Below are 18,149 nucleotides of genomic sequence, written 5' to 3' on the forward strand. Positions count from 1 at the left end.
TCCAGGGAGGTTCCCCTGTGTGCTCCTGAAAATATCTCCTCTTACCCTGAATCTTCCTTTCTTTCCTTGCTTTCATTTTTTCTCCCTATTGCTTAACATTCTATATAAATTTGTCCCTTGCTATCCATAGGAAATTGGTTCCAGGATCCTACATAGATACCAGTATACAAGGATGCTAAGTCCCTTACATATAATGACATGATAGTTGCATATAACCTACACACATACTCCTGTATGCCTTAAATCCTCTCTATATGACTTATCATACCTTAGACAATGTAAATACTATGTAAGTAGTTGTTTTACTGTATTGTTTAGGGGATATTGAGTAAAAAATCTGTACACATTCAGTAAAGATCCATTTAAAAATTGTTTTTTTTCAAATGTGCTGTTGGTTGAATTGACCAATAACCCCATGGATGTGGAGGGCCCACTGTACATTACTTATTTACTTTGCTCACTGTAAAGTAAGTACTCTCTCCACTGAAATGCTAGCTCTGGGAGATCAGGGAGTTGCATCTATGTTCACTGTTATATTCCCAGTACCTAGACTGAGTCTAGCACATTGTGACAATGAAAAATACAACTTGAAAGCCTAACTTATGTCCAGTGATTTGGGGCTGCTTCTCTCTGTTCAATTTTGGGGCAAGTTACTAAGTTCCTCTGGATGGGGGGATCCATTAGTCCAGTCCCTGCTTTTACATATAAGGGTCTTTTATGTTCCAAAATGTTGATGCCAACCCTGATGTGGAATGTATTGTACTCAGATTCTGCAAGTTCCATATGAGGCAGGAGGTGATTTATACATTGGAAAAGTAACTGGCCATGAGTGGGCAAAAGATGTGACTAGGCAGACAGCAATCCAGCATGTAAGAAATGCCTGGGCCCTGGGCGTAGTGATGGATGCTGGTACTCCCAGTGTGCTGGGAGGGTAAGGTAGGAGGATTGCAAATTTAAGCCCAGTCTGGACAAATTAGTGAGACCTTGTCTCAAAATTAAATAAACAGATGAATAGGTAGATTGACGGTGCCAGCCGTCACTAGTCGAACAGTATCTGAGAGGAGGGGAGAGGATGAAAGAAAAACACAACCTCTGAGGAAAAGAAAAAGGAGAGAGAGGTGGAGGAGAGACCCCTCTTCCCACTTTATTGCCCTTTATATACCTTTTCCACAACCCTCAACCCCTCCTCTGTACATAATTTGGCGACTAATTATTTTCCAGGGAAAAGGTCAAATGTATCTTTACAACTCCAGGAATAACGTTCCCTTGCACTGCAGACATTCGAACTCTATTTAACCACTCTCGTTACAAGTAGCCATCCTTGTTTTTGTGCCAGCTGCATATCCAGGATTCATTATGTTCTAAAGAGACTCAGAGGTCTCTCAAGGTTATTTCAACCTTTCGCTCTCCACAACTCCCCCTTCTTTATTTATTAGATGACCATGCCTGTCTTAGGTGAGATCCTAGGACAGAATCCTACCTTACCCGTCATTGGGAAGAGAAACCTCCCTGCCTTAGGTTGGTAAGAGATTCTCCTGGTCTCAAACCCATCATTGACTAACCGGCCTCTTGCTTAGGGGTGATCAATTTCTGATAATGCAATTGGACAGCCATCATTGAGAACATGGATCGAACACACTGGCCAAATATAATGAAAAGAAGAAACATAAGTAACAATCCACCTGCCAACAGCCCAAGGCCCATCACTATTTGCTTAGCAAAAAGTGAGGAAGGCACCAAGGTTTTCAAGTAGTCATAAAGGGACTGTGCCATCTGTGCAGGTGACAGACTTGTTTTTTTTGTTTGTTGAATACTCAATATTTGCTGATGGAGCTTTACTAGGTAGGAGGTTTCATTGCCATGCGACCATGCCCCTTTTAGATGGTCCTGGATCATTTGCCAATTATAATCTGTCACATTATAAGCTAGTGAAGTGACACAAATCCAACGATATTCTGCATGGCACTGTAAATGGTTTCTATGTTTGAGAGCTTCAAGGGAGCGTCCCAAATATATTACCGTGTCAAAAAGAGCATTTAACTTTTCTTCCATTTTTACATCAATATCTTCCTGTAACTCTAAGGCTTGAGACACATTCATTGAAAGATTATCTACAAAAGTTGCGGTTTGTACAGACTGAGATAAAGCAACTGCAGTGGTAGATAAGCTAGTCAGAAATGCTATAAAAGTGACAATTCCAGCTACAATCATGCCAGCCACCCTTTTTTCTCTTTTTAACAGACCATTTAGACTTTCCAATATTTGAAGTCCTTTTTCTGCATACCATGGTTCTGAAAGGTTAACTGGCAACATTACAAAAGAGGGCTGATGAATTATTAAAACATTTTGATACCCAAATTTCACACAATTTGACAATATACAATTATCACACACTACATCAAACTGACGAGTTTCATTTTTATACTCAATCTTAAAGTTTCCTAATAAAAGCAAATATGGTGGGGGCACACAAGCTGTAATATTTCCTTCCAATGCATCCACTTCTTGGTTGACCCCAACACCTATTCTTTTTATTCCACCCATGGCAACCATCAACTTCCACAACATTGGTTGGAAAGGACCAGGAGGTGATCGCCAGAGTCCCACAGTTAACTGTTGTTCCATAGCAGCACCTCCCTGACAATTATCCAGTTGAGCACTCCAATCTTGTAGGACTTCAGGTCTGTTAGTAAAGTTGTAGATTGCAGGCCGCTGTACCACACACTGGTGCCAAGGTATTATTCTATTACTTATTTCAGTCTTATTCATACAGGGGTGATATCCTTGGGGCAGCATGTCAATCAGGACCAAGGGACCACCACAAGAAGGCCAGGGCAGACGAATATTATGTCCATTATTACCATATAAGGAACCTTGAGTCCATGAGTCCCAAGTGACATTTAAACATCTGGAGACAGTTCCATTTAAAGAAAAACATATAGGAACTCCTCTACCTTTCCCTGCAAATGTATAATTAAATTTTTTATCTTCCTTTATGTGATCATTTGCAGGTGGTCCTATAATACGAGTATTATTTACATACACAAATTGGTGGGTCTTCCCAGGTAACAGGATGGAGAAGCGGAGGGTCAGGGACATAAGCCCAGAACATCTCACATCTGGTCATTGTGGCCATCATTATGAGGAGGAAGAGATTCTGTTGAAGAGACATCCACCTGGTGCACGAGCTGTTCTGGCAACCATCGTGCACTGTCTTCATTCTGTGGAAAAACACAGACATGCCCTCGTCCCCAGATTAGTACAGGATCAGGACCATTCCATTGGCCCGTGAGGGAGTCTTTCCATTTTACTTGTGCATAGGATGTTTTTGTATTTGGATGCCATAATCGATCAGCAGGTGTTAGTTTCTGTGCATCCAAGATAAGAAAATTTAAAATGAAAAGGGCATGATTTAGAAGATTCTGGGGAGACAAAGGGTATAATTCCCCCTTTTTTATTTTTTGAAGCTGATGTTTAAGAGTACTATGAGCTCGTTCAACAATCTCCTGTCCCTGGGGATTATAGGGTATACCAGTTTTATGTAAAATTTGTAGATGCATGCAGAATTGAGAAAATTGTTTACTGGTATATCCAGAGCCATTATCTGTTTTAATAATTTGAGGTAGACTGACTATGGAAAAACAACGTAAACAGTGGGAGATAACATGTTTTGTAGCTTCACCTTGAAGAGCAGTAGCCATGATGAAGCCTGAAAAAGTATCAACACTGACGTGAACATATTTCTGTTTTCCAAACTCAGAAATATGAGTAGCGTCCATCTGCCACAATTGATTGGGTTTAAGACCTCAGGGGTTAACTCCATAATGGGGGATGGTAGAAAGGAGTGGACAATGAGTACAATGTTTAACAATTTGTCTAGCAGCCTCACGCGTAAGGCCGAATTGATAGCGTAGGCTATGACTATTTTGATGATGAATAGCATGTTGTTGTTGTGCCAATTGTAGTTGTGAAGGGGCGACAATTTTGGTGGCCTGATCCGCAAGGCAATTTCCCGCCGAGATGGCACCAGGGAGATTAGAATGAGCATGCACATGACCGATATAGCATGGCTCTGTGCGAGAACGTAAAAATTGTTGAATCTGTGCAAAAAGAGATTGGATAGGGTGGCGGCAGAGGCAATAAAAGACACCGTTTCCAATAAGGGAATGGCCCTTGCAATATATTGGCTATCTGTATACAAATTAAAAGATTCATTATGAAAAAGATCAAAAACTATAGCAACGGCTCTAAGTTCTATCACTTGTGCAGAAGAGGGAGTGAAGGAAAAAGTATGAACATCGTCTCCCACAACATACACGGCACATCCGTTGGATGAGCCATCAGTGAAAATTGACTTGGCTTGAGGGATGGGAGATTGACGAAAAACTTTTGGGAAAACAAACGAATGAATTGAAGTAATTTATCTGGAGGGAGATGATTACTAATAGAACCTTTAAAGTGAGCAAAAGCGAGAGCCCAAGAATCAACATTATGAAAAAGCCAATTAATTTGTTGTTGTGTAAAAGGGACCTGTATTAAAGAAGGCTCAATGCCAAAATATTTACGTGATTCTTCATGTATGAGTTGTACAAGCTGGGCTACTGATTCATAGTAAGGAAATAAAACTTTAGCAGGGGAAACAGGCAAATGTAGCCAAAGTAATGGGCCATCCTGCCAAAGAACAGCAGTAGGCATATGTTGCGTGGCCAGAACATAAGCAGCCCAGGGGCAGCTATAATCAAAGTAGTGGACAGTCCGGTCTTGAATAGCTAACTCAACTTTATGAAGCGCTTTTCTGACTTGTTTAGAAAGCTGTCGAGGCGAAGAGGGGTCAGGATCCCCTTTTAGAACATCAAAAAGGGGTTTTAAATCTCCCATGGACAATTTTAAATATGAGCGCAGCCAATTTATATCCCCTAACAATTTTTGATAATCATTTAAAGTGCGTAAGGCATCTTTTCTTAATTGAAACTTTTGAGGATAAATGACCTTAGGGTACAGAACGTGGCCAAGATAGGAGAAAGGAGGTCGAGTTTGAATTTTTTCAGGGGCCACAACTAATCCATTGTTTACTAATGCCTGGCGTAAATCAGCAAACGCACTTAATAAAAGGGCTTCATTACTAGAGGCTAAAAGAATGTCATCCATATAATGAACTAAATATAATGATGGGTAATCTGTCCTGACTACTTGGATCACTTGAGCTACAAACTTTTGACACAAGGTGGGGCTATTAGCCATACCTTGTGGCAAAACCTTCCACTGAAAACGTTGTACGGGTCCTTTAAAATTAACAGAGGGTACACCAAAGGCAAAACGTCTACAGTCTTGAGGGGCAAGAGGAATTGTATAGAAACAATCTTTTAAATCCACAATTATTTTGAAAGTTTGCACTGGAATAGCGGATGGTATTGGAAGTCCAGGCTGTAGGGCCCCCATAATTTCCATGGTTTTATTAACTGCTCTTAAATCCTGTAAAAGTCGCCACTTTCCTGATTTTTTTCTTAATTACAAAGATAGGGGAAATCCATGGAGAATTAGAAGATTCAATATGCCCAGCGCGGAGCTGTTCCTGTACTAACTGTTCTGCAGCGAGAATTTTTTCTTGGGTTAAAGGCCATTGATCCACCCACACAGGGTCACTAGTTTTCCATGTGATGGGATCTGCGTGGGGCACAGGGAGGTCAATAGCCCCCATTAAAAATACCCTATTCCTGTTCTATCTAATTTTTGTTTAGTCTGCAAAGGGGAAGAGGGACCCTGATTACGCACTCCGAGTCCTTGATAAGGAAGTAGGCCTTGATCAAATAATTGTTGCATGACTTGCGGGTTAGATGAATGTAAATAAACTCCCATATCTTTCATTACATCCCTTCCCCACAAATTAATAGGCAGTCCGGGGACAATGAATGAATGGAAATGTCCCTGATGGCCCTCATGATCCTGCCACTGTAAAAAATCACTGCTCTGTTCAGTACTTTTACTTTGTCCAATCCCTTGTAAGTGTGTCATAGTAACCTTCTTGGGCCATTTTGCGGGCCATTGTTCAGCAGTTAATACTGAAACATCAGCACCAGTATCAAGGAGACCTGAAAAGAGTTTTCCATTGATTTTTAAATGAATCTCAGGTCGATGTGCTCCTATAGGCTGTACCCAATAGGCATCTGAAGAACCGAATCCTTTTTCGCCTCTATAAGCGTTTTTAACTTTTCCTTCCTTTTTTACTAAAGGTATCAAAAGTAGCTGAGCTATGCGTTGTCCGACGGGTATAGTAGATAAAGTTGTAGGGGAATGAACCATAATTTTAATTTCTCCCTCATAATCTTGATCTATGACTCCAGGGGTAACAAAAATTCCCTTAAGGGTCACGCTACTTTGACCCAGGAGTAAACCTAGGGTGCCTTCAGGTAGGGGCCCATAGACTCCCGTGGGGAGGGCTTGGACCCCCATCTCAGGAGTTAGTACTGTGAAGGCGGTGGAACTGAGGTCCAGTCCTGCTCTGCCTGGGGTGGCTCTAAAGAGGTCTTGAATGGATTGTTTTGCTGAGGAATGAAGGGTTGGAGTGCCCCATAATATTGTATCGGGGCCTGAGGCCAGCCCCTCCTGGAGTTTCCCTGCTCCAGTGCATTGCCTAAATAATCCCTTTTTGACTGGCATTCCTTTGCCCAATGATTTCCTCTTTTACAGTTCAGGCATAAACCTGGCTCCCTTGGGGAGGACGAAACAGTTTTTATTGGGAACTTTTTCTCTGGGCACTGTTTAATTCTATGTCCAACTCTTCCACACCCATAACAGCTTCCTGGGGGCCCAGCAACTCGCATCTGGGACCCTCTATGTACTTGTTGAAAAAGAACCTCTTTTATAGTTTTTCCTTGTAAAGCTGCAGTCACGGCCAGCCCTTGAGTATAGGCAGGTCCAATGTCCGTGCATAACCTTATATAATCACCTAGGTCCCTTTTTTTTCTGAAAGGATGAATAGCAGCCTGGCAGGGAGAGTTAGCATTTTCACAGGCAAGCTGTTTGACCAGCAGCAGTCTGGCATCAGCGTCTCCTAACAGACGTGAAGCAGTCTGCAAAAGACGGGCAACAAATTCTTGAAAAGGCTCATCGGGACCTTGCCTGATCTTAGAGAGGTCCTCAGAAGCTTGTCCTGCCATAGGCAGCTTTTGCCAAGCTCGTTTTACCGCTGTATTAATTTGGGCATATGCACCCCCAGGAAACAACAATTGATTCGCTATATCAGCATACTGTCCTTCCCCCGCTAACATATCATAAGTAATGTTGTTTCCAGTGGCACGGTTGAGTTCAGCCGTTTTTTGGCACTGTTCCGCGAACTCTGTCTTCCACAATAAATAATCTCCACCTGAGAGGCAGGCTTTAGCTATTTGTTTCCAATCCCCAGGAGGAAGAGCATCCGAGCTTAAAGACTCAAGCATAGCCTGGGTAAAAGGGGCCGTAGGGCTGTACTGAGCACAAGCAACCTTTAATTCCTTAAATTGTTTAAAAGGAAGAGGTCTATGAACATGGACCATTTGTCCTTGTTGATCCGGCTCCTCAAAAACAGGACAGACCATTTGAAAACCAGCCAAATCTCCCCCTCTCTCGGCGGCTGCCTGTAAGGTAGCCTGTAAAGCCGAGAGAGGGTGGGGGGCTGGGGATGAGAGTTGTGGGACAGGAGGGGAATCTGGCTGAGGATCGGGGTGGACAACCTCAGGGAAAGGGTCAAGCCCTGCCAGGACGCCGGGTTGAAGTGACCGTTTTTTCAACAGTGCTTGTTCCTTTTGTTTCCATTTCCAATTAAACCATAACATATCTAAGGGATTTGAGGGAAGGATATTTTCAGATTTATCTTTTTTATCTTTTATTTTCATTTTTTCAGTAAGAGCTATTAGAGAGAAGGGAGGCCATTCCTCATAGTTATATTTAGTTGCCTCCTCCTCTAAATCTGCAGCACCAGAGGGGTCGAGGGGTTCATCTAAACCTTCCACAAGAGGGGGGGCTGAAGAAGGGCACTCAATTTCTTTATCTATATTTGGAATGCCCTCCGGACTAGAGACAACTGCGTCTGTTTGTGAGTTACCCACTAAAGTCCCTTGACGAGGATCTAAGCTCTCCTTGATAAGACCCCAAAGGCTAAACACATCAACAGGGAATTTGGAAGGCCCTTCCTGATCATAATAATGTTGTAATTGTTTTCCGACTTTTAGCCAAAGTTCCAAATTAATTGATCCCTCCTCGGGAAACCATGGGCAGACTCTCTCCACAAATTCTAAAAAATGACATAACTGCTGTTGCCCTACCTTAGCTCCACGGGACCGAAGCATCCTTTTTAATATCTGAGCAAACAGCATCCGACTACTAGTAGTTCCCATATCTTATAGCACCCGACTACTAGTAGTCCTTATATCTTATATCACCGCCCCCTACTTACTTATCCGAGCTCACAATCCGGCGGTGTCCTTCACCTTGTCCTCCGTGCTCAGGTCCCTGTTCGGGGGCCACTTGTGATGGTGCCAGCTGTCACTAGTCGAACAGTACCTGAGAGGAGGGGAGAGGATGAAAGAAAAACACAACCTCTGAGGAAAAGAAAAAGGAGAGAGAGGTGGAGGAGAGACCCCTCTTCCCACTTTATTGCCCTTTATATACCTTTTCCACAACCCCCAACCCCTCCTCTGTACATAATTCAGTGACTAATTATTTTCCAGGGAAAAGGTCAAATGTATCTTTACAACTCCGGGAATAACGTTCCCTTGCACTGCAGACATTTGAACTCTTTCTATTTAACCACTCTCGTTACAAGTAACCATCCTTGTTTTTGTGCCAGCTGCATATCCAGGATTCATTATGTTCTCAAGAGATTCAGAGGTCTCTCAAGGTTATTTCAACCTTTCTCTCTCCACAGTAGATAGATAAACAAACAAACAAATAAAATCTAGGGATGTAGTTCAGTGTGAAGACCCTGGAATCAATCCTCAGTACCACAAAATGAATGAATGAATCAATCAATGGAATGTCTAAGGGTAGCATGAAGGCAAGTCAGACAAAACAAAAAGATCTGTAATGGGTATGATGTAGAAGACTACAAAGATAGAATGAACTCATCGTGGGAGGGATTTGTCTATGGCCAAATTCCAGGCTCCTTGCCACCATGAGTAAGACAAGACCTAGGTAGTAGCTTAGAAAGACTAATCCATATAGGATGGATTAGAGGGAGCTGAGTCTGGGGCCAGGAGACACCAAGAAGGTTACTAAAGATTTTAGGGCTTGGAAGGTAAGGGCTTGGTGTAGTATGGTAGCAGCAGGGCTAGAACTGGAAAAAAACAAATTCACAATAGGATAATAGGGAAAATTTGAACAGGATGTGGAAGTAGAAAGTTGGACATAGGGGCTGCAGGTGTAGCTCAGTGGTCACACACTTGCCTGACATACAAGAAGTCCCAGGTTCTATTCTCAGCACTGAAAAAACAAATGAACGAACAAACAAACAAACAAATAAGGTAAAGAAAAGGGAAAATAGAAAACTCACTTAGATATATAGACCAGTAACTGAAAAAAGCAAGAGAAGCAGCTCAGTCGTGGGAAAGGAGGAGAGGTTCACAGGCGGTGAGTATTTTAGAAGGTAGAAGATTCCCAGTTCAGGTTCCTTGCAGGAAATAGTCCTCGCCACATGGGTAGATCTGTGACTATGTGAGGGCAAGAGGGAAAGAGCCAGCTGGGCATAGTGTAAGGAGAGGTTGTCCCTTATAAGGAGAGAGATCTCCCATTCACAGAGACTAGAAAGGATGTGGGCAGACTGGGCAAAGAAAGCATTTTGGGGTAGAGATATGGATAAACAAATGAGCTCATTGCTAGGTGATGGTTCTCAGTGAAGAAGGAGGAAGTTGTCTGGCGAGAGTGAGACGAGAGGCAGGATAGGAGCAGGACTTGCCAGAGAATGGGAGTGACTTGGCAGCAGACCGTGTGCCTATTGCTCAGTTGCCTTCCATGACCAACAAGATTTAATATTCCCTCATCTCCCCATGACTGTCATTTCCTTGCTTTATTTATGTGCTTACCACTAATGAAATAGTGATATTTCTTTGAATACCCATTTACATGTCTTCCTTTTCAGACTGGAAATAGAGTCTAAAATGTGAATGAAGGCAGCACTGAGGTTATTAACCACACAGTGAAGCCTGGGTGCTAACAGTACCTTGATCCCATGAGACCACATCTATCAATCCTCCCATCTCCTCTTTTTTTTTTCCTTATTTTTCTGTAGCAATCTTCTTGCCTCAGCATCCTAGAGTGCTGGGATTATAGGTGTGGATCATAATGCATCCCCTACCATTTTTTTGTGTGTCCCTGTCTTATTACGTTCTTGCTTCCTTCATTTGCTGCCTAAGAAAATCCATGCATAATCAATCATCTTAGTAATTTAGTTGCCCTTCCTCATTGTATTATTGTTATTATCACTGTTTAGCCAAAGCATAACCTGGATATAATTAAACCCTCTGCCCATTGTGCACACACGCAAATTAAAACTGTCTGAGAAGACAACTCCATGACTATGTCGATTGGTCTCCCTTTAAATTTATGACCATTCTTCCCAAGTGGGTATTCAGTGTTCCAGGCAAAATATAATGGGACAGTTCACTGTCCTTAATCTTTCAAAGGGTTCTATTATTTCCCCTTCTTTTTATTCTAATGCCCAGCATACCACCCCTCATCTACTCTTTCAGCTGATGGCTTTGTCTCCTATTTCACTGATAAAATAGGAACAGTTGGGAGAGAAAGTCTGCATGCTCAGCACCTTATCGACACATTTCTTTGCCTCTGTCTCTGTGGACGTGACTGTCTCTCCTGGAACTGGATGGACTCTCCCCACTGTGAGCCAGGGCCAGCACCATCACTGCTCGGCTGGACTTCACCCCTCTTCCTACTCAAGAGCACTGAGTGACAATCCCTAGCTCTCTAACATGAATGCCTCACCCTCCTCTGTGAGGCCTTTGTGCCTATTAGCATGCTATTATTTCTCTCATAAGCCTATCTTGAAAAATGTCCATGCTTGGTTTCAACTTTCCCTTCCATCAAAAATGATTTTGTAAAGATTACCAATAACCTCTATATTGCTGAATTTAGAAATCACTTCCCAATCCTCATCTCCCTTTTATCATACCCATTGAGTAGAGGTGACCACACTCTCCTTTTTGAAGACTTCTTTCTCTTATCTTCAGAGACACCATATTCTCCTGATTTTCCTCTTACTTCACTGGTCTTTTCTTCTGATGTCCTTCCGTGTTGAACCTTATTCATGTACATGTGTTCAAAACACAAGAATCCCTGCAGAGCCCTGTGCATGGACCATTTCTAGTTTCTACATGTACTGACTCTTGTGGTGATCTCATGCAGTATGATGACTTTAAATACTGCATATACACTCATGATATAAGAAATTATATTTCAGAACTTCTCCCCTTCCCATTCCCAAGGCTGGGGATGGAATCCAGGGTGATGCCCATGCCAGGCAAGTGTTGTACCATTGAGCTATATTCTCAGTCCCTGGTAGTTCCACTTCTGATCATGAGGAAGTAACAGTGTCCAGGACTGTCTCACCCACAGCAACTACAAAACTGGACAAAATATATGAGACAATAGTTTTCTACCTTTGGACAATGGGAAGCATATAATTGTGATGTTGCAAATGAGAACAAAAGGAACTGTATAGTCCACCTGCCTTTCTACCTGGAAGCAATTTTTAGACCATGGCACAGAAAAAGTGGACACAAATAAGGCCCAGCCATATTACTGAATTGAAGTGAGAGATAAGAATTTGAAGTGGACATAGTCGTTAATATTTGTGGGGAAGAACAGTAGAGAGGAAAGAGCTTAGAAATAGAGAGGTCCAAAAATCCATAAAGAGGCATCCCAGAGTCTGTGTGAATATGAGCATACCCATGCATAGTTGAATTACTTGAGGCTGTATGAAGAGCAACTTCTAGGAAAAGATCAAGTCCTGGATATAAATAAACTGAAAAATCCCAGAGCTCATACAAGCTGGAGTATCCATGAGTTTCCATTAGCCAGGGAAGAGAAGTCTTATTGAAACATGGGGTAATTAGTAGAAAATCCCAAGAGACATGCCTTAGGAGCCTAAACTAGCCTTACAGGAACTATGGACTTGTCTTAACATAACATAAAACTTAACCTGAAAGTGTCAAATAGATTTTCAAATAAAATCCTTCCATAATGAAGTTCAACATTCTTTAAAGAATTACAACAGGGGCCTGGGATTTAGCTCAGTGGTTTCGCCGCCTGCTGGGCAAGCGCAAGGACCCGAGTTCGATCCTCGGCACCAAAAAAAAAAAAAAAGGAATTACAACAAAACCCAGTGCATGACATAACATTAACCATGACTTGTACCTCCTAAAAATGACAAGTCATGAAAAGAAGCAACAACATATAACCCATTACCCAGAGATAAATTAGGTAAGAGCATGACAGAGATGATAAAAATAGTGGAAAACAACATTAAACTATTGTAAATATGTTCATTCAGTTCAAGGATGGAAAAGAAAACATGACTATAATGAACAGACAAATGGAAGATTTAAAAAAAGATCTAGACAGAACTTCTAGAGATGAAAAATATAATTTCTGAAATGAAAATCTCACTAAACTGAATAAATAACATTCAATACTAGAGTGAAAAGATAGAAGATAAAGACTTGAGAACAGAGACTATCCAAATGAAACACACATGTATACACACACACACACACACACACACACAGAGAGGACAGAAAAGAAAAGGAACAGGGCTTTGGTGACGTATTGGGATAAAGTAAAGTTTTCTGAAAGGAGAGCAGAGGCAGAATATATATTTGATTAATTAATGGGTACAATTTCCCTAAGTTATTTTTCAGCATTGTAATCACAGAGAACAAACACGAAGGTAAAACAAAGATCTTTATTCTTCTCTTAGCTCAAGTAGGAGCAAAGAGAAGTCCACTAACAGAGGGACACATAAAGAAATGATAAAGGAAGTTTTAGAGGCAGAGGAAAAAATAACACCAGAAATAGTAAATAACACCAGAAATAGTAAAAAAAAAAACACCAGAGCTAGTAAATATGTTGGTAAATATGAGAATATTTTCCCTCTTTAAAAGAAAACTACTTAGGCCAGGGATTTAGCTCAGTGGCACCATGCCTGCCTTGCAAGCACAAGGTCCTGAGTTTGATCCCCGGTACAAAAAAAAAAAAAGTCAGAAAAAAAAACTACTTACAGTAAAAATAATGACAATATGCTTGAGATTTGTAGCATATGTAGAAATAAACTGACACCAGTGTCACCTATGATGATGGTGGGGGCAGTAAATAAATATATATTACTATGAGGTTCTTACATCATAGGTAAAGTGGCATAGTATTTGAAGACAGATGACTATGGTAAGTCAAAAATGCCTATGATAGCACCAAGCATAGTGGTGTGCACCTGTAATCCCAGCACTTGGGAGGCTGAGGCAGAAGGATCTCTGTAAGTCAAGACCAGCCTGGGCTACATAGTGAGTTCAAGGCCAGCCTGAATTACATAGTGAGATCCTGTCTCAAAAAACCAAAAAAAAAAAAAAGCCTATGATAAACCTTAGAGTAAGAAAAGCAAGGCAAAGTATAGCTAAAGAGTCAGACATGGAGATTAAGTGGAAAACTATGAATTACTTAAGAGTCAAAAGAATGCAGTAAAAAATTGGATGTGACAAGTAGAAAAGAAACAGTAAGATGCTAAATTTAAACCCAACCATATCAAAAAATTACATTAAATACAAATAAACACCAAATTAAAAGACAGAAATTGTTAGACTAAAGAAGTAAGAGCCATGGGGCTGGGGATCTAGCTCAGTGGTTCCACCACCTGCCTCACAAGTGCAAGGACCCCAGTTCAATCCCTGGTACCAAAAAAAAAAAAGCAAGTGCCAACTATAAGCTATCTGTAAAAGAGAATCCTAATTTGAATGTGAAACACAGATGTGTTAAAAGCAACAGAACGGCAAAAGATATAACATGCAGTGGCCACATTAAAATCTGACAAATTAAACTTCAAAATTAGGAATATTACCTTCATTGATTTTTAACCAAGAATATTTTATAATCGCAGGTGTGGTAAATTCATCTAAGATATAAAATAGTTATACGTTTTGTACCTCTAATAAAGAGCATCAAAGTTTGTGAAAACAACACAGATATGAAAATACAAGTAGAAAAAGCCACAAAAATGGACCTAACTGATATTTAGGGAAGGCTTCACCTAGCAATGACAGAATACACATTTTTCTTCAAGTGAACATGGAACATTCAGCTGGAAAGACCATCTGCTGAGTGGTAAAGCACAAAGTATGGAAGATGCAAAGTCTCTCCCCTTCAGCAGAACTTCATGGAGTCCTCCTGCTCCTACCACTTGCATTGGGAGCAAGGTTGCATTATTTTTAAATGCTATATTGTTGAGTCTCACTGGAAATGTGTCTGGATTAACAAAAGAGATGATCAAACCACAGCAGAATCAAGTATCAATGCAAACCAGAGCAGTATCTTGAAAATTTTTTAAATATTTGGAAATTAGAAAATACCCTTTAAAATAAGGCAAGTTGAAAGAGGAAATTATAAGGCAAATTAAAAAGTATTTTGAACTGAATCCGTATTTTAACACAACATGCCACAATTTGTAATATGCAGCAAGGAGTCTGGGCCCACGCTCACATCCTGTGTGCTGTGTCAGGTGTGACTAAGGAGATTTTTGCCTGGTGGGGCTGTCAGAAGCAGCTGCCCTCCCCACTCTGGAGCTGGTGCAGAACCAGGGTGTTGCAATTTTCTACAGGAAACTGAAGTCAACTTGGAGCATCCTGGGCCAGCCAAGCTCATAAACTCACCTGTACTCCTAGTCCAGGTACTTCTGATTGGAAACCTCCTTCCTGGCACCCTCCCCTCCTCACTTTCCAGGTGTGTTTGCTGAGATTTCACTAAGGCAGTTTTCTCCAAAAAGCAATGTTATACCTATTAACTTTCTCTCTTATTCTCCTTGTCTCTATTTGCAACTCTTAAAAAGCCCACTAATTCAACTTTTTTGAAATAGATTTTCCTATTTTGGCCATGATCTCTAAGTGGAATCATACAATATGGATTAAAAAAAAAGAATTTTCTTTCCTTTTTTTTTTTTTTTTTTTTTGGTACCAGGGATCAAACTTAGGACCTTGCACTTGTGAAGCAGGCAGCGAAACCACTGAGCTAAATCCTTGCCCCCCCCAAAGAATTTTCTATAAAAAAAGCTCATGCCACCTATGAATGGAGATAATTTTACTTCTTTTCAAATCTAGATGCTTTTTGTTTATTTTCTTATATAGTTGCCCTATCTTCTTCTCATTCTTAAGGGGGAAACATTCAGTCTTTTATGATTCTAGCTGTGGGTTTTTAAGATGCCCTTCAGATTGAAGTTCTCTCTATTCCTAGTTTGTTGAGTTTTTTTTTAATCATGAAAAGATATTGAATTTTGCTAAATGCTTTTTGAATAAGAAGAATAAGAATAAGAATAGAGTTCTAGTCTTACACATTCACACTTCTGACACCAACTATGTGGATTTTTTGCCTCATGTGAAGCAATTTTCTAATGCTCTGAATACCAACTGGGTGTCTTACAATTCAAGAATGACACCAACTACTTGGAGTTAGTGCAGTCCTCACAGGCTGAACCTCCATGGTTCAACCTCCTCAAACTTCCCCCACTTCAGATACCAGTCACAGGTCCATATCATCACTCATGCTTCTGACCAACCAGCTATAAATTGAGGTTCCCATGGCTCTTAGTGTTGAATAATTTCCTAGAAGGGTAGACAGGAAGTAAGACACTTTACCTACATTTACCAGTTCACATTAAAGAGTACAACTCAAGATCAGCCAAAGGGGAAATAATGCCTAGGCAAGGGTTCTAGAAAGATCCGTGGCACTCTCATGCCTCTGTAGGCGGGCCATTCCAGAACCTCCTTGCTCACCAACCTGGAGGCTCTCCATCACTTAAGGCTTTGATGGTGGCTTTATTGGCCATTGATGATTAGATTAATCTCTGTTCCTTCCTTCATCCCCAGACTCAGAATTGGGGCTGAAAATATAACCCTGTAATCTTCTGTTGGTGCCACTGGCAACCAACACCTCTCTTCCAAGAGAGGGGTTAACTATGGAGACTATGAGGGCAGAATCAAGGGGGCCTGGTGAGGAGGCCGCTGGGAAGATCCTGGTGAGAGAGGAAGTTGGAGCTTGAACCAAGTGGTCCTGGGGAGGTGATGAGAGTTGGTTGGGTTTAGGATAGATTTTTTAAAAAACTTTATCATTCTCTCTCTCTCTCTCTCGTCTCTTCTTCCCTCCTTTCCTCCATCCCTCCTTTCCTCCATCCCTCTTTTTTTCCCTCATTTCCTTTTTTTCTGTTTTTCTTTTTTAGTACTGAGGATTGAACCCAGGGCCTTCACATTGAGCTACATCTTATTTTCATTTGAGCTCTTTTTAAAAAATTTTATTTATTTATTTATTAATGTATGTAATTCATTTATTTATTTATTTTTGGTACCGGGGATTGAACTTGGGACCTTGCACTTGAGAGGCAGGTGGCGTGAGCTCTTTTTATTTTTATTTTGACACAGTGTTTTATTAAGTTGCCCAGATGGGACTTAGACTTTTGATTCTCCTGCCTCAGCCTCTCAAGAGTGCTGAGAATCCTGGCATGTGCCACCACATCCAATGACAGCTTCATTTTTCATCCTTGCTTTTGCAAATTGACTTCCAGAATATGGCACAACTCAACCGGATCTCCCCTCATGTCATATTTCTTGATCCTTATTGAGTTTTCTGCTCCTCATTTGTTCTTCTCTCTCCCCTACCTACCTGTCCTCTTCCCAGGTCCTGATCTAGAGTCCCCTGCAACATTACCTCCATAACTTGCAGATCTCCCTCAAAGATCAAGCTCTTTAGTGGTTCCAGTTCCCCACATCTGCCCTGATTGAAACACAAGTGCTGCTAAAATACTTGAGTTTGCTGTGTACTTGTCCCCGAAATACCTGAGCCTTTGGAAATGGCTAGACTGTGCCCATTTGTGCTCATGTCAAAAGTTCTGCTTCTCTAAAGTTTAATCTTTGGCCTGTATCTCTCTCTGCCTCTTCTTCCAGACTACTTTCTGAACATTGAAGTCCATGTTCATGGATGGTTTCCATATCCATGTGTGTGACCTTGCCCTCTCAGTTCACTTCATTCATCTATCCAGAGCAGTGTGGACAGTGCTCAGTCCACACAGGGTACCCGGTGGAATATCTCTACTTCATGCTTGCTCTCTGTCTGGCCATCTTTCTGTATGCTGTAATGAAAATATGTATGATGGACTGAGGGTGAGTGTTGTGGCACGCACCTGTAATCGCAGCACTCTGGGAGGCTGAACAGGAGGATTAAAATTTGGAGCCCAACATGGGCAGTTTAGCAACTTAGTAAAATCCTGACTCAAAACAAACAAACAAAATTTTAAAAAACAGGGCTGGAGATGTACCTCAATGCAGAGGACCTATATTTAATCCCCAGTACCCACACCATGAAACACAGTCTTGGTAAAATAAAAGTTTATTTCTCATAGTTTTAGGAAGTTGAATATCAAGGCAGGTGTCTGGTGAAGGCTCACTTTGTGGTTTATAGATGGCACCTGTTTCCATGTCCTCACACGGCAAGGGAGCTCTTGGACTCTCTTTTATAAAAGCACTAGTCCCTTTCCTGAAATTGCCAAACTAATCACCTCCCAAAGCCTCCCCTCCCCAACAAACACCATCAAACACCATAATGTCTCTCCCGCCTGCTGGGGACAGGACCCGCACCGCTAAGGAGCAGCTGGGCCACAGCGGGGGCGACCACAAGGCCTCTTCCCCGAGGGGCGTCCCGCGGCGCGCTCGCACGCCCGATTTAGAAGACAACACTGCTGAGGCGCAGAGAAGCTGGCGCCCTGTGCGGCTCCTACTCACCCGCCAGGCTCAGCTCCCCCTCCGTTTCCGCCCACGTCGCAGCCGCCCGCAGCCACCGCAGCTCTCAGCTCCGAGACGCTGGGCAAAAGGTCCCGTGCTCCCACCGACGGACGGCTCCCCGCCTAGAGCGGT

At 41.7% G+C, this 18,149-nt stretch overlaps 1 protein-coding gene across 2 annotated transcripts; it reads right to left on the reverse strand.

The window, feature by feature from the left end:
- Positions 1-1,093: 1,093 nt before the first annotated feature.
- LOC147823923 (endogenous retrovirus group K member 9 Env polyprotein-like) lies at positions 1,094-18,149 on the reverse strand. Of its 2 annotated transcripts, none has more exons than XM_087191840.1 (3): positions 18,018-18,149; positions 8,432-8,538; positions 1,094-3,221 (listed from the first exon to the last, which is right to left on the reverse strand). In XM_087191840.1, exon 3 carries the CDS (start codon positions 3,097-3,099, stop codon positions 1,558-1,560), a length of 1,542 nt encoding a protein of 513 aa, XP_087047966.1. In that variant the 5' UTR covers positions 3,100-3,221; positions 8,432-8,538; positions 18,018-18,149; the 3' UTR covers positions 1,094-1,557. The 2 variants fall into 2 exon arrangements, with proteins under 2 accessions (XP_087047966.1, XP_087047967.1); XM_087191841.1 differs by having other exon boundaries at positions 1,094-3,244.

The sequence above is a fragment of the Heterocephalus glaber genome, unplaced genomic scaffold, assembly GCF_053883595.1.
Source record: "Heterocephalus glaber isolate CG9 unplaced genomic scaffold, H.glaber_assembly_v1.0 deba00001564, whole genome shotgun sequence".
Classification (NCBI taxonomy): Eukaryota; Metazoa; Chordata; class Mammalia; order Rodentia; family Bathyergidae; genus Heterocephalus; species Heterocephalus glaber.